This window comes from Rhinoraja longicauda, chromosome 23, assembly GCF_053455715.1.
Source record: "Rhinoraja longicauda isolate Sanriku21f chromosome 23, sRhiLon1.1, whole genome shotgun sequence".
NCBI lineage: Eukaryota > Metazoa > Chordata > Chondrichthyes > Rajiformes > Arhynchobatidae > Rhinoraja > Rhinoraja longicauda.
Window position 1 is genome coordinate 9,961,014 of NC_135975.1, and position 16,644 is coordinate 9,977,657.

At 40.3% G+C, this 16,644-nt stretch overlaps 1 protein-coding gene across 1 annotated transcript in view; it reads left to right on the plus strand.

The window, feature by feature from the left end:
* Window positions 1-16,644, plus strand: part of snd1 (staphylococcal nuclease and tudor domain containing 1) — a 734,850-nt gene that overhangs the window by 487,060 nt on the left and 231,146 nt on the right. The window contains exon 17 of the mRNA XM_078419593.1: window positions 16,204-16,392. Within this exon, the coding sequence (XP_078275719.1) occupies window positions 16,204-16,392 (189 nt within the window). The remainder of the gene's footprint in view (window positions 1-16,203; window positions 16,393-16,644) is intronic.

The following is a 16,644-nucleotide window of genomic DNA, read 5'->3' on the forward strand; positions in this document are numbered from 1 at the left end:
AATTTACGGCATTGAGCATTTTTTATTGCAACACATAGACGAGAAACCTCCGAACTTGACCAGTGATTGTGAAATTGTACATTAGGTTGTTTACAAGCTAGTTAAATAGGAAAGTGTGAGTGGGAATTGTATTTTTCCCTCTGGGGTCTGCCAATAAATTGGGTAGAGAATGGTAGTTCTCTGTAGCAAAATAATATTCTGTCGAAAACCATTTTACCATTAGATGCTTATTGTGCTCGTGTAATGTCCAGCCAGTTATGTTGGTGCTTGACCTTGAAGTAGTCGAAAAGGATAATGGCAGTCGCAACACTTCTGCTTATTCTGGAATCACTTTGCAACATTGTATTTGAAATGCAAGTTCTCGATTTGGTGTTCCGAGACTTTCACCTGTTGAGTTGTTGGGTAATTGGACTAAGATTAGTTTGCGGATGGGTCGGATAATTGTAGAGTTGTATCATCAATCATTTGAAGAGAGGTTCTCATTTGCAATCGATTCAATCCTTTACCTGGCAATTTTGGCATTATAATTGAAGATGGCTTGATTTGGAGATGCAGAAAGAGACGAGATCTAAAGTCACTGAAGGCAGAAATAGCTATTTCGTAGTTAACTTGAAGTGAAACTTGAGTTTAATCTTGACTCCCAGTCCTTGCATTATATTGCACTTTACAGTGTGTCTATGGCTTGAGATCACCATCTTTTGTTGCAATCTGTCAGGTGCTGAACATCCATTATCTTGGTCATTACTAATTAAATGTTTGTACGTTTGATGTGGCTAAATTATTGCCTTATCAACAAATGTGCTGCCATTTGATTGAGTCGAGAAAAAGCAAATGTACTGGAATATTTATAACATCATAAAAAAACATTTTTTTCGCTATAATTGGTTATTAAGCTGTTTTAAATATCCCATGTTTTACATCAACAGTATTGCTGTTTTGCCACTGATGATACTTATTTTGATTTTACCCACTAAATACACTTCTAATGTCCTTTTGTGCAGATTTGTTAGCACATAACAACCTAGCATGTATGTAATTTGGAATAGTTAGTATATTTAAAGTTGCTTTCATTTAGATGTCACAGCATTGTGCAATTGCTCAATGCAACCTGCCAAGCTCTTCGAAGAGACTATTGGTTTTTTGTAAAGTAAATTAAACCAGATTCATAGAGCAATTTTCCTGGCCAAATGTTTCCCTTGTGGTAAAATACTTACGATAAGTAGTCATACCAACACACTCCTCTTGCTCCCTACTCCTGCATGGTGTTGAAATAGACTTGTAAACCGGAACAGAACGCAAAAAATAATTGTTTTAATGTGGAGAATTGTTGGAGCATGGTATGCTTTGCCACAGGACATGGTTGAGACAACTAGAGCTGCATTTTTTTAAAATTGGGGCATTGGATAAATATTTGAAATGATGGAAAATACAAGGTTATAGAGAGGAATCAGTCCATTGGAATTGGTTTTGAATTGCTGTAACAAAGAACTGCTGCAGACACAATGAGCTGAATACAAGCATGCTATAAACATTTGGTACTTCTGTGGTCTCCAGTAACGTGTGCTATCTCAGTACTTCAACATTTTGTTGTCCCTTACCCACCTCACTCTTTCTCCAATGTAACCTAAATCAATATTGCTAACTGCAACTTCTGTACTTACAGTAGTTGATTGCCATAAGCTCTGACACTTCACTCCATTCTCTATGAGTATGGATCTTGTGTAAAAGATGACTTCAAACTTTTGCCCACATTATTGGGAGTTACTTTAAAAATGCTGAAACCAGAGTCCTGGGTGAAACATGTGTTGCTTCTGTTGCATGTGCTTGGTGCAGATTGACATGAAGGAATTTATTTTTCCCTCTTTTTGCTTCTAAACTTTGAGAGAAACTTGAAGCCTGAATCACTTTTGTTATGGTTTGGTCACACTTGAATTGCAATTGAAAGCTTGTTCACCAGCTTTTCCTGGCAGGCAAGAAGGTGAGGAGGCAGTGCATCTGGTTGGGAAAGCCCAGCTATGGAGCAAATTCACCTGGGCCAAATCTTAAAATAAGTTTGTGAGGATGCTGAAGAAGAGGAATGGCAGCACGTTAAAGGTTCGCTATAGCACAGAAATAATGGGTAATTTAAGCACAATGATTTCAATGTTTATTAAAGTGCCTTTGCATTCCTTAGGAATATTGCAAAAGGACTGAGGATGGTAATGGCTTGGTGAGCTAGGTTATGATGTACATAAAAATAATCGCATCAGACAACTATTAATGAGCAGCACATCCATAAAACAGTCAACTGTCCTGTGCTTAATCGGGACCATTTAAAAGCTCTGGATGTGTTTCTTCATCTCATTCAGTTTATTGGAGTCCTGAGACGATATTTTCAGTCTCAGCAACTTGAATATTGTTTAAACTCCATGAGCAGCATGCATTTGGTCCTTTGGTTGATTATGCACTCTGCTCTTTACCTCCTGATCTCCAGTGGTCTCTGAGATTTGCACAGCTTCCAGCTTTTTACCCGATTTCCACCTTTAATGGCTTCATCGTTTAATATAAACAAGGAAATTGACGCACAGGAGTCACAGAATCAGAATCTTGGGATAATCTCACTTAAAAATATTCTGAATTTGTTGGTCGCATGACAAAACAAGTTTGCAAATATTGAAAATGTAAGTTGTTCATTATTTGAACGAAAAAAACAATAACATTTAACGTAGTCTTTCCAATGACTGCCTTTATTCCTTGTCTTAAAACAATGTTATTGATCCACAGTCTGTGAGGAAGTAAATTCTAATTCCCACTAGGTTTTGTATGGATCAGCTGCTTTGTGATTTTACTCATAAATGAGCTACATTTAATTTTAAGCAGTGCTTCCCCCCCCCCCCCCCCCCGTCACCTCCATCCTTGTTTTCCATTCCCCAATGATAAGAAGCCAATGTTTGTATTGATTGTGTTAGATTCTTACTTTTTAAATATCTCAATTAGATTCCCATCAACCTTCTAAACCCATGAATATAAGACAGGATTATGCAACCTGATGCAATCTTGCTTAATTACCTTTTAAAACTTTCTGCTCACGCCTACACAACTTAATGTAATTGTAAAATATGATATAAGTCATCAGACATTAATGCCTGTTAAAAAAATTCTAGGAATATTTGCTGCATCACCCAAGCTTGCCTCTAATCCATTTATTTTCTTATCATATTGTTATGGTCTTTTATATATTCAACTCTTCTCTTGTCCAAATGTTACTGAAAACCTTTAGGAACTACAAAGAGAGAACAGCATAGCAACTCCCCAGGCCAATTTTTGAAACCTTCTTAAAAATTCTAATCTAGATTAATCCGATATATATCGTTTTATAATCTTCATTGACTCTCTCTGAGCTTCAAATGGCCATTGACTATGTCCTGGATAATCCATTCTTGTAATCTTACAATAACTAAAACTGAACTGGCTTAACATTCCCAAGTTTTGCCTTCACTCCATTCCTCAACTACACATCCACAATTATATAATCATGTCAAAATTCCCAGATTTAGAGATCATTGGAAAATATGTTCAATACATCTGCAATTTTCTTTCATATCTGGTAGAGGCCCCATGTTTATACCTAAAACGATCATCTGTCTGTACTCTTTCTGTGCTTATCTCTTGTGATTTAAATTTTGTTTTTCTTCTTCATGCTGCACAGTTTCATAATTCCTCCCAGCAGCCCTTCTGTAGTCCATAGTTGTTGAGGCCAATTAAATCATTGCAGCTATTGAGATAGGACTTGAGGGGATACTGGTATTCTCTATTCAAGCATCGGCAGGCTGCTGTACAAAGCACATTGCTATCTCATCACCGAGTCATTTAAAATGCATTACAGTAATCTTTCATTTTTTTGATCTGCCAGAGAAGTAAAATAATATTGTGTGTGGGCCTGCAGAGACTTAACTCAGTGTCTTTTTGTCAAAGGAAAATGATTTGTAGAAAATATTTCCTTAGAAATGAAAGGAATGAAGACTAAATTATTGTACATAAAATGAAATCAAAGCTTGGCTTATTTTTAAATGAACTTTTGTAACCCTCAACAGCTGATATAATTGATAGCGTGGAGGTTTAAGGAAATTTGGCAAAACTAAAAGTTGGGAAGTCACTGGGACCAGATAGGATGAAATCTAGGATTTTGAGGGAGAATCAGAGACTCACTGACATTCAATGGCCTTTGGACATGATGATCGTGTCAGAGACTGAAGTTAGCAAAGGTCACTTTGAAGTACACAAAACGGAGTAAGAACAAGTCCAACAACTCAAGGCTGTCATCAGTGGCAGAGACCGTTTGGAGACATTGATCTGGACCAAGATTGATAATCACATGAAGGAAAATGAATTCATTAAGACAGGACTGCACAGACTAGTTAAGGACAAATCAGGTGTAGCCAATTTAAAGGAACTTTTTGATGAGGTAAGAGAATTTATAATGTTAATGTGGTGTACATGGATTTTTAGAAGACTTTTGATAAGATGCCACACAACAAGCTTATCATCAAAATTGAAGCACATAGCACGATATAAAATTATCAAAGTAAAGGCAACAGTTGTCATCGTACATGATTGTTTTTGAATTGGATAAAGACCCCTGGCAGTTCTAGGGATTGTTTTTGGGAGCATTGCTTTTTTTGATCAATATTAATATTGGACTTGTTAGTGAATACCATCTATTATTATATTACTAAAACTCTCATCTTGTAGGTTTGTTTTCGAAATACAGCCAAAACGGTACACAATAGCATAACAATTTTAGGCCCACCTTACTCACCATTGGCCTGCGGTTCAAATGATTGCTATATTTTAAAAGTTATTCACTTTTTAAACTTAAAAAATCACTTTTTAAACTTTAATAAATCCCTTTTCCACTTGCCCTGCCCGTCAGCCGCACCTACACAGTAAAACTTCCGTGTTCGACGTCACAATGAGAACCCAACGTGTCCGTGCCTGCGCAGTTGGAACCCGTTGATCTAATACTTAAGTAAGATGGCCGCCGGATCCGCGTTTGTGCAGTTGGGGGAGGGTTGCCGCTCGGAGGCGGGCGGGACCCGCCCGAGTGACGGGAGTGGCGGCCAATGGGGGGGGGGTGAGGAGAGCTCTCCTGCTGCTGGCCACCGCCTTGGCCACCCGGGGCCGGGACGAGTGGCTCCCTCTACCCTTTTCTCTCCCCCCTCGCTCGCCCCCCGGCCCCGGGAGAGTTTTAAGGGGGGATGGAGAGGGTGAGTGTCGTCAGTTGGGGGAGGGTTGCCGGGCCCACAGGAGAAGTCTGCACAGAGGGTTGCCGTGCCCGCAGGAGAGATTTGGGTCCACGCCCGTCTAGTAATTTATAATTTGCAGATAACATGAAACTTGAAATATTGTGAACTGCATGGACAACACTGAAACTGCAAAAGGATATCGAAAGTTTGGTGAATGGGCAAACACGTAGATAATGTTTCATGTGGAGAAATGTGAGGTGTTACATTTTGGTGGGAAGAATGAGGAGAGACTATGTAGAATAAAGCTACTGTTACAAAGGGGGTATAGGAGCAGTGACTTGGAAATATGCCCAGATCATTGAAAATGGCAGGGCAGGTTGAGAAAGCAGTTTATTCACAAAATGCTGGAGTAACTCAGCAGGTCAGGCAGCATCTCGGGAGAGAAGGAATGGGTGACGTTTCGGGTCGAGACCCTTCTTCAGTCTGAAACGTCACCCATTCCTTCTCTCCCGAGATGCTGCCTGACCTGCTGAGTTACTCCAGCATTTTGTGAATAAATCGATTTGTACCAGCATCTGCAGTTATTTTCTTATACTTGAGAAAGCAATTAATGTGCCATACACAGTTTTGGGCTTATCATTCAAGGCATACAGTTTAAACTTAGGAACGTTCTGCTGGGCCATTCTAAAACCCTGATCCTGCCTCAATTTGAGTATCGTGTTCAATTCTGGTTGCCACATTATTTGTAGGATGTGAGAGTGTTGGAGGGGATTTCTTCTGGGGTGCCATAATGTGCATTTTGAAGCAGAGGTTGTGCAGAGAGTAATCTTGAGATTCTGATTTGCGTTGCATCATAATTCCAAGTCACATTCTTGGCCAAACCAGTTTCCTGACTGAGCAGAGGGGTGCACTGCAGAAGCCCAAGACCTGCTAAGCAGCAAGGAACCATAATTGGCAACATCTTTTCAACTGCAAGTTTTAGCCAGCTTGATTTATCCCATTATCTACAGCTCCTTTAATCCTTCTTTTCTTCATTTGTGCCATTGCCACCCACTTTTGCCTGGTACCACAACAGTGCTGTCTCTCGATTTTACTTCTTAAAGGAAGTTTAAAGGAATGAATGTAGAATGAAAATGAAATTCAGCACCACAGTCCTTTTCTTTAGGAGGGTAGATGACGGAAAAATTAAAAGTTATAATTAGACACAATTAGGATAACAGGTTCATAAAGGCACATCAGTAGATTCCCTGAAAATGTGTGTTGAGCTGCCTCTTCTGAATAGCATCGGATAGTCTCAAACTTCCCGGATTCATGATTGTTGTCAATATAATACATCAAGTCCCGAGAGTATATAGGAAGGCTTTCTTTTATATCTCCTGGAGTATTCCCATTTGTTTTGTCCACTGCTTGCTGTCTGTACTGAGCTTGAGCTAGACAACAAGACCATGTGTACTTGTGTACATAGTCTTATAATTTCTCTGCATTGTTTCAATAATGCCCCCAGCAAGTTATATAGTACTAGCTTAAAAAAGTGCTGACTTTGCATGTCTTTATTTCACTTCCATTTTTTTCTACCCTACTTGCAACAGAAGTATTAGCTAGCAAAGAGAGCCTTGGGATCTGCATGCATGCCTTGTTTAAGAGCAGTATTTTCACACAAAAAGCAAAATCCTCTAAGCGTTCAGAGACTTGCAATGAAAGCATTTTGTACAATTATTTAATTTCCTGCAATGATCTCCCAAAGCTGCCTCGTCATCTCTTTGCATTCATAACTTGCTGTTTCTTCTCTTTGTGTTGTTTACTTTGCCTTGTTCCTTTTTTTCACTCCATTATCTCTGTATTAAATCCTGCATCTCTTGATATAAGCAACTTGCATTTATATGGGTATTTTCATGGGCCCAGATGTCCAAAATGATTAATATCATGTGAACTGCATTTGAAGTGTAATCATTGTTATAGCTTGTATTTGCCAGTGTTTTCTGTTTTTAGTCACACAACATGGAAGCAGGCCCTTCAACCTGCTTCATCCATTCGACTAAGATGCCCCATCTAAGCTAGTCCCATTTGCCCGCATTTGGCCCATATCCCTATAAACCTTTCCTATCCATGTACCTGTCCAAGTTTTTTAAATGCTATTATAGGACCTTCCTCAGCTCATTCTAATACCCACCACCCTCTGAGTGAAAAAGTTGCCCCTCAGGTTTGCATTAAATCTTACCCCTCTCACCTTAAACCTCTGTCCTCTTGTTTTTGAGTCCCCTTTCTTGGGTAAAAGACTCTGTGCATCCGCACTATCCATTCCACTCATGATTTTATACTCCTCGAGTCAAGAAGACTTTATTGTCATATGTAACAATAGAACAATACATTTTTTACTTGCAGCTTAGCCAGCTCACATGGATCTGCAAACACAGTACCCAATAGATAATATAATAAATAAACAAAAAAAGTTCAATAAATGAAAAAAATATATAGCATTAAAAGCAAAGCAAAGCTTGAAGTCCATAGTGCAACCAAGGCAGTTCATAGTTCACAGTTTAGTTGGAGTTTGTGGTATTCAATAGCTTAATGTTCATTGGGAAGAAGCCGCTACTAAACTTGAACTTTACAGTTTCCAGACCCCTATACCTTCTTCCCAATGGCTGACCCTCAGTAGGCAGATTTGCACAGTATGCAGCCTCTTTATATTTGTGCCTGCTTAGAGACCAAGCTTCAAACTTCAGCTTGTTCTCTGAAACATTTCAGAGGATAGACTTTAGACTCAATATATCCACAAGATCTGCTCCTGCTGCACAACTCTGCCCTTCAACAATAAAGTTCACAGTGAGACCCTAGAAAACATGGATCTTCTCATGTCTAAGGAGGCACCTCTCACCAAAGGCAGCCTTCGACAGCAGAATTCACGATCATCCTCTAAAAGTGTCTGTGCAGTTCCTCGCAGATTTATCTAGGACAAAATTAGTCACTGAGCAGCACTGATCCCTGATCTCCTGTATGCTTCTGAGACTTGGAACTTCAACAGCAGGCACATTAAGACTCCCGAACAATACCACCAAAGCTGTCACGACAATGTCCTCCAAACTCACTGCAAGGATAAGTGAACTGCCATCAGTGGCCTCTTTCAGTATTGACGTTCTAGTTGCGTTCATTTAGCTCCATTGAGCAGGTCAATGCCAGGCAGAGGAAAGGATTCAAGGATGTTCTCAAAGTCTCCTTGGGGAGAAACATGCGACGCTTCTCCGACTCCTGAGTCATGTCTCCTCAGAATGGAGAAGGAGATTTCCGTCAGTGGCACAGCAGTGGAGCTGCTGCCTTACAGCACTAGAGATATGGGTGCTGTCTGTACGGAGTTTGTACGTTCTCCCTGTGACCACATGGGTTTTCCCCAGGTGCTCCAGTTTCCTCCCACATTCCAAAGACATGCAGGTTGGTAGGTTAATTGTCCTACTAATTATCCCTTGTGTGTAGGATAGAACTAGTGTATCGTTGGTCCGCGGGCAGAAGGGCCTTTTTCCGTGCTGCATCTCTAAATTCAACTAAACAGAACTAAATTTAGGACTGTATTCCATGGGGACTGTACAGAGGCCCTGCGTAAATGGAGGAAAGAATGCATTTGCATTCTATCCATCACTTGAGATCCCACAAAACTGGTGTAAAAGAATAACATCCTCGATCCTGAGGAGTCTAAGGAGTCATTGTTCCATTTGCTCGATCATCTTGCAAGTTTGAGTAGAAAGAGGAGCTTTGAAAAAGTAACTCAGTGGATTGTTTTAGCAAGTGGAGATTGATGTCAGGAAATAATGTCGCAGCCTTCAATAATAAGAAGTTAGGGGAGGAGGCTGGCAGTATTTCAGCGAAGGTAAAATGTAAATGTAGGAAGTGTGTGTAGATCAGGTGTAATAATCAACTGTAATGGTTGTTGAGATGAAAGATCAGCTGTGGGGAGAGATGGGAAAAACGTTGTGAGCTTTTCTAGGGGACATGTAATACAGGTGTTCAAACTCACAAAGGCCTTAATAATGTAAATAAAGGAGAATGCTTCCAGCAGCAGAAAGGCTGGCAACCGAGGACAAAGATTTAAACTGATTATCAACTGAAGCAGAGGTATAATGAGAGAAAAAAAAATTGGTGCGAGTTTTTGAATGACCGAAGCTGATTTGGTGATACTTTTTTTAAAGGGGATTATGATAGTTGGCGGAAAAAATATTAAGTGTAGTGTTGAAAGAGCTATGGTAGTGGGGGCACAGAGAGATGGAATACGGTATAACTATTTTAAAGGTACTACCATACACACAGTTTACCTCCATTTGTAATGTATAATTTTATTGTTCCATAAGGCATATTACTGTGGCGCTTCTTGATAAAGAATGCAGACTTTCAGGCGGCAGATTAAAAATGGTTCCACAATTGATGTGCAAATCCTGCCTGAGGTAGGGTCGTCATGCCTGGGTCATCTCTTTGAAAAACAATCCAATTACACCCATTCCCATCCTATTTAATCATAGCAAAACTTATTTGGGGTTAGTTTTTCAGATCCCTTAAAACTTTCTTTAATCTGTTTCTACCAACCTTTATAACTTGCAATCCAGACGATTGCCATGCGACCACATTTTACTTGTGTGTTCTTCTTTGTGTCAGTTTCCTTAAATCTGTACACACCAGGTAGTGGGGGGGGTTCAAATGGGATAGTCAAGAATGGAGTTAAAGGGAAAGCGAGTATAAGAAAAGTTAAGAAAGACCCCAGAATTAACGGGAAGCTCACGAAGAAAGAGGAGAGAATGGCCATGTGTAATAGGAATCGATGTGAAAGGTGAGATGAGCAAAGGATTAAAAGTACTATATATGAATGAGCAAAGTATAGGAAATAAAGTGGATGAACTTGAGGCTCAGTTAGAGGTTGGTTGGTATGACATTGTGGGGATTACAGAGACATGGCTGCAGAAGGATCAGGACTGGGAACTGAATATTCAGGGTTATACGTCCTATAGAAAGGACAGGCAGACGGGCAGAGGAGGAGGGGTAGCTCTGTTGGTGAGGGATAGAATTCAGTCCCTTGCGAGGGGTGACATAGGGACTGACGATGTAGAGTCAATGTGGATAGAGTTGAGGAATTGTAAAGGTAAGAAGACACTAATGGGAGTTATCTACAGACCCCCAAACAGTAGCCTGGATAAAGGTGTAAGTTGCAGCAGGAGTTAAAATTGGTGTGTAACAAAGGTAATGCCACTGTGGTTATGGGGGATTTCAATATGCAGGTAGACTGGGAAAATCAGGTTGGTTCTGGACCCCAAGAAAGGGAGTTTGTGGAGTGCATCCGAGATGGATTCTTAGGGCAGCTTGTACTAGAGCCTACCAGACAGAAGGCAATTCTGGATTTAGTGTTGCCCAATGAATAATAAAGGAACTCAAGTTAAAGGAACCGCTTGGAGGTAGTGACCATAATATGATTAGTTTTAATCTGCAATTCGAGAGGGAGAAGGTTAAACCAGGAATGTCAGTGTTGCAGTTGAACAAAGGGGACTATGAAGGCATGAGAGATGTCCTTGATATTGAGTCAGTGCAGCGTAGGTTCACGAGGTTAATCCCTGCGATGGAGGGACTGTCATATGAGGAAAGATTGGAAAGACTCGGCTTGTATTCACTGGAGTTTAGAAGGATGAGAGGGGATCTTATAGAAACGTATAAAATTATAAAAGGACTGGACAAGCTCGATGCAGGAAAAGTGTTCCCAATGTTAGGGGAGTCCAGAACCAGGGGCCACAATCTAAGAATAAAGGGGAGGCCATTTAAAACTGAGATGAGGAGAAACTTTTTCATCCAGAGAGTTGTGAATTTGTGTAATTCTCTGCCACAGAAGGTAGTGGAGGCCAATTCACTGGATGAATTTAAAGGAGAGTTAGATAGAGCTCTGGGGGCTAGTGGAATCAAGGGATAAGGGGAGAAGGCAGGCACAGGTTACTGATTGTGGATGATCACAATGAATGGCGGTGCTGGCTCAAAGGGCCAAATGGCCTCCTCCAGCACCTATTTTCTATGTTTCTCTGTTTCTATGGTACTGACCCTACGATGAGGTTACGTTTCGCTCAACTTATTTCAACCTCCTTCATTTTGAGCTCATCCACTGCACCTTTTCTTACTTTTCCTCTGTTCTAAGGAGAATAAATCCAGATTTTCTAGTTGCTTCATCGAATTTAAGTCCATCTTCGGTGCCACTAAATAAATCTCTGCAGTTCAAAGCAAGAATTGTATGAATACGCTTACCAGAAGTAACACAGCATGTCCTCAATGCAATTAGCTAATGCAATAAATGCTGGCCAAAGTTACCCACATTCCATAAATAACATTTTAAAAAAGCAAAATGGAAACACTGAGTTTTCTTGCTTTGAAGCCATTTGCTTCAACTACACCAATGATGAACTAATGCAAAGCAGACTGTTAATTGCACCAGATTTATCACATTTATCCATTTTCAAATGATCCAAGTAATAAATTAACTTTTCCATAAGTGTATTGATTTATAACTTCTACTGAATGTGCTAGCAAGGTGCATATCTATAAATTTGTTGTTGCTTGGCGCTGGGAGAGCATTGAGGATCTGCACAATGTGATCTTACCCTGGCAATTTTGCAGCACAGAGTACTGATAAATTGCAGTGTATTTGCACCTAGGTCGAAAAAATAAATTACTGTTTCGTTTGAAATTAAATACAGTCCTCTGACGTTGGCCGAAGTTGAGCTGCTGTTTTGCTCTCAGGCTAACAAGATTGCATGGAAACAGAGGATTTGTGAAAAGATTATTAAATGGATTATTTGCCATAATGGAAGAATGAATAGATGCAAACTCTCGTGGTTGTTTGATGCACTCAGAGAGCATGCCGAGACCACCAATGAAAATTAATAGTTTTCAAAAAAAAAGAAGAATATTACAAAAGATTTAATGTTGCCAGATCCCTGCCCCCACATTCCATAACTCTGATAACCCGGACTTTTTAAAGCTTCTGTTGGCAAATGTTCGACATGAGAAACCAACCATTTTATTTAGATTATTATTTAAGATGAATATGCTTTTGATATTGTCTGATAAATATTTGATCACATTTATAGATTGTTTGGCTAATGTACCGTTGTCGAAGAATGCAATCATTGTATTGTGGCTCAGGTAATCACAGAGCCATTATTTAAAGAGATCAGTTAGATTTCTCTATGACCATCCCTGTCTGCATGGTGAATTTAGAAAGAGGATTGTTAGCATTCAATGTGCTGTGCAGTGAAGCTTATTCTTTCTATTTTATTGCATTTCAGTGGAAGTGCCTTTTAAGTGGCGTAGATAATGATATTTTCTGTTCTGCGAAGAAAATGTAAAAAAACGATTTGTGTTTTCATTTCTTTTAACTAAAGAAAAAAGGAAATATTAACCTAAGTGTGCTGTAGTGAAATGCATGTTCTCTGCTTTGCATGTTTTTAAAGATGAATGCAGTTTAAAGTCTGATATGGGATGAAACATTGTCATATTTTTTAAAAAACTTTTTTCAGTTTTTCCTCTGTATATTTTTATCTTCTGATTTCCCCCCATCTCATTGTCTGTATTCGGTCCACGAACCTCTTTAAATGATGTGCCCTCTTGGTATGTCTGCATTTTAACTATTTGTTCTTTCTGCCACATACCTTCTCCCTCACTGTGGTGCTTGCCTTCTTTCATTCACTCTCTTTGCTTGACATCTTTCTCCTCCCTCCTCCCTCCCCCCTCCCCCCCCCCCCCCCCCCCCCCCCCAGACCTTTCTCTCCTTTCTTCATGTAAAGTGTTTATGTCTGTCATATCTGATCCCTGAGAGCTTCAGGATACAGGTGGCACTGTGTTATGGCAGTTTGGGCAATGGAAATTCTCCCTTACAGAATTCACCGATTACTATTCAGAAATGATCCCTACAGTCCTGGAAATGAAATGGTTATTAACTAGCCAATTTCCATTTGTTAATTCAGTCTCCTTATGTAGTTACACTCACTTACTTGTCATTTTCCTATCATTATTACAGAACCAATTATTTCGACATATAGGTGTAGGATGGACCTGCAGATGCTGGTTTAAACCGAAAATAGACAAAATGCTGGAGTAGCTCAGCGGGACAGACTGAGAGAAGGAATGGGTGACTTGGTTTTGACTCGAAACGTCGCCCATTCCTTTTCTCCAGAGATGCTGCCAGTCCCGCTGAGTTACTTCAGCATTTAGTGTCTATATAGACATACATCTGTTTTTAAATTTATATTTGGACATGTATGATGCAATAGCCTGACATCGGTGGTGGGGAAGATGCTGGAGTCAATTATTAAAAAGGTAATAATGGCGCATTTGGATAGCAGTAAAAGGATTGGTCCAAGTCAGCGTGGATTTAGGAAGGGGAAATCCTGCTTGACTAATCTTCTGGAATTTTTTGAGGATGTGACCAGTAAAATGGATGGAGGAGAGCCAGTGGATGTAGTGTATTTAGACTTTCAGAAAGCCTTTGATAAGGTCCCACACTGGAGATTGGTGAGCAAAATTAGAGATGATATTGGGGATAGGATATTGACATTGATTAGTGAATTGGTTGGCAGACAGGAAGCAAAGAGTAGAAATAAACGGGTCCTTTTCACGATGGCAGGCAGTGGCGAGTGGAGTGCCGCATGGCAACTATTTACAATATATATTAATGATTTAGATGATGGGATTAAAAGTAACACTAGCAAATTTGCCGATGCCACAAAGCTGGGTGGTAGTGTGAACTGCAAAGAGGATGCTAGGAGGTTGCAGGGTGACTTGAACAAGTTGAGTGAGTGGGCAGATGCATGGCAGATGCAATATATGTAGATAAATGTGAGGTTATCCACTTTGGCAGCAAGAACAAGGAGGCAGATTATTATCTCATTGGTGTCAGATTAGGAAAAAGGGAAGTGCAACGAGACCTGTGTGTCCTTGTACACCAGTCACTGAAAGTAAGCGTGCAGATACAGCAGGCAGTGAAGAAAGCTAATGGCATGTTGGCCTTCATAATGAGAGGATTTGAGCATAGGAGTAAAGAGGTCCTTCTGCAGTTGTATAGGGCTCTGGTGAGACCACATCTGAAGTATTGTGTGCAGTTTTGGTCTCCTAATTTGAGGAAGGACATCCTTGCTATTGAGGCAGTGCAGCGTAGGTTCACGAGGTCAATCCCCGGGATGGTGGGACTATCATATGAGGAAAGATTGGAAAGACTGGGCTTGTATTCACTGGAATTTAGAAGGATGAGAGGGGATCTTATAGAAACAGATAAAATTATAAAAGGACTGGACAAGCTAGATGCAGGAAAAATGTTCCCAATGTTGGGGGAGTCCAGAACCCGGGGCCACAGTCTAAGAATAAAGGAGAGGCCATTTAAAACTGAGATGTGAATTTTTTTTTCACCCAGAGAGTTGAGAATTTGTGGAATTCTCTGCCACAGAAGGCAATAGAGGCCAATTCACTGGATGAATTTAAAAGAGGTTAGATAGAGCTCTAAGGGCTAGCGGAATCAAGGGATTTGGGGAGAAGGCAGGCGCAGGTTAATGATTGTGAATGATCAGCCATGATCACAATGAATGGCAGTGCTGGTTCGAATGGCCAAATGGCCTCCTCCAGCACCTATTTTATATGTTTCTAATACATTAGAACACACTTAAGTTCTGGCTGAGGGAATGTATAAAATTAGTTCCTACTGCATTGCAGTATCACTACAAAACACTGACTATAATTTAACAGGATCACAAAATGTTTTCTTTTTTTTAACAAACTGAACAGATATTTTTATATACCCTATCACTTCTCTTTGAAAGTGTTAAATTGGATTAAATACAATTTTTTTTTGTTGAAGTTCCTATTATTGCTTTGTAGGCAGTTACATCCCATCATGATTGGGCTCACAGACAACAAAATCAGTTTTGAATGACTATTCAATAAACCTGATGCAAGATAAACAGATCATAAAAGCTAGAAACGCAAAAAAATGCAGATGATGGGATCTTGAGCAAAGCACAGTGCTTAAAACACAGGAGGGTCAGGCAGCATCTATGGAAGGAATGGATGGGCATCCTTCCAGGTCAGGAACCTCTTTCAGACTGATGGGATGGAGTCAGAAACCTGAAATAGAAAGGTGGGGCAAACCAAGCAAATTGTACGTAGATACAAGAAGGGTGGATCGGCGGAGTAGATGTCAAAGGCTAGAGGTAAAAAGGAGACCAAAAGGTGAGGGAAAGGGAGCGAAAAGGAGGAGCGAAATGTAAAGCCGGAGCGAGGGTTATGGTTGGAAGGAGACGGGGGGATGGGGGTAAAGTGCCTTCTCTCCCTTTTATTTTAGTATCCACCTATCACTTCCCTGGCTTTGCTCCACCCCCGCCTCTCTTCGCCAGCTTTCACCCAACGCACCATCAGTCTGAGGATGGGTCCTGATCTGAAACATCTGCTGTCCATTTCCTGCACAGATGCTGTCTGACCTGCTGAGTTCCTCTTGCACTTTGTTTTTGGATCGTAAAAGCCGATTGATTGGCATAGCAGCCAAACTGTTTGATTGCCGACTGTCATGAAAGCGAGATATTGGTGAACAATGTCATCCTCACCACACTCTTTGTGGCCTTGTCATTCTGGTGTATTTGGTGATTCCAGTCCCTTCTTTCGCCTTCCTGTTAGCTGGCCTACCGTATGATTCCATCTTGTATTTGATGTTCCCATTGACTTCAACATTGCATGGCCTTGATTTGATGTGGTGATTCCAATCTTGCAGTAAAACACCAAATCTCACATCCTCAAGACGGTTAAAGATCAGCAATCATAGTCTAAATAAAAACATCCAACGCCTTCCACAATGGGACATTTCTGTTACGTATTTTAGGCTTGACATTTTTGCTTTTTTCCTTGAGCACTTTTGTCTTGAATAGTTTTTAATTGATCTGATGTTGGAATAATTCACTAAAATGTTCTCTTCCAATTTTAGGTGGAGGTAGAAGTAGAAAGCATGGACAAAGCTGGAAATTTCATTGGCTGGTTGCACATAGATGGGGCCAATCTCTCTGTTGCCCTTGTGGAGCACTCGCTGTCAAAGGTCCACTTTACTGCAGAGCGAAGTTGCTACTTCAAAGCGCTCATATCAGTTGAGGAGCCAGCCAAGCTGAAACGGGAAAAGGTAAGTCTTGAATGGGAGTACTATTTTTGTGAAGCAGCTTGTACTTTTCGAAAATGTTGTGGGTATTTGTGTTTTTCACGATGCCCATTGGTTCAGGAAAACAATACGGTTAATGCTGGAAACTTGCAATAATGCCAGAAAAAAATGGAAACACTAAGGACTTCAGGTAGCATCTATGAAAAGAGAAATGAATGTTTCCACCTCCCACAGATGCTGGCTGATCTGCTGAGTGTTGCCTGCATTTAAAAATAT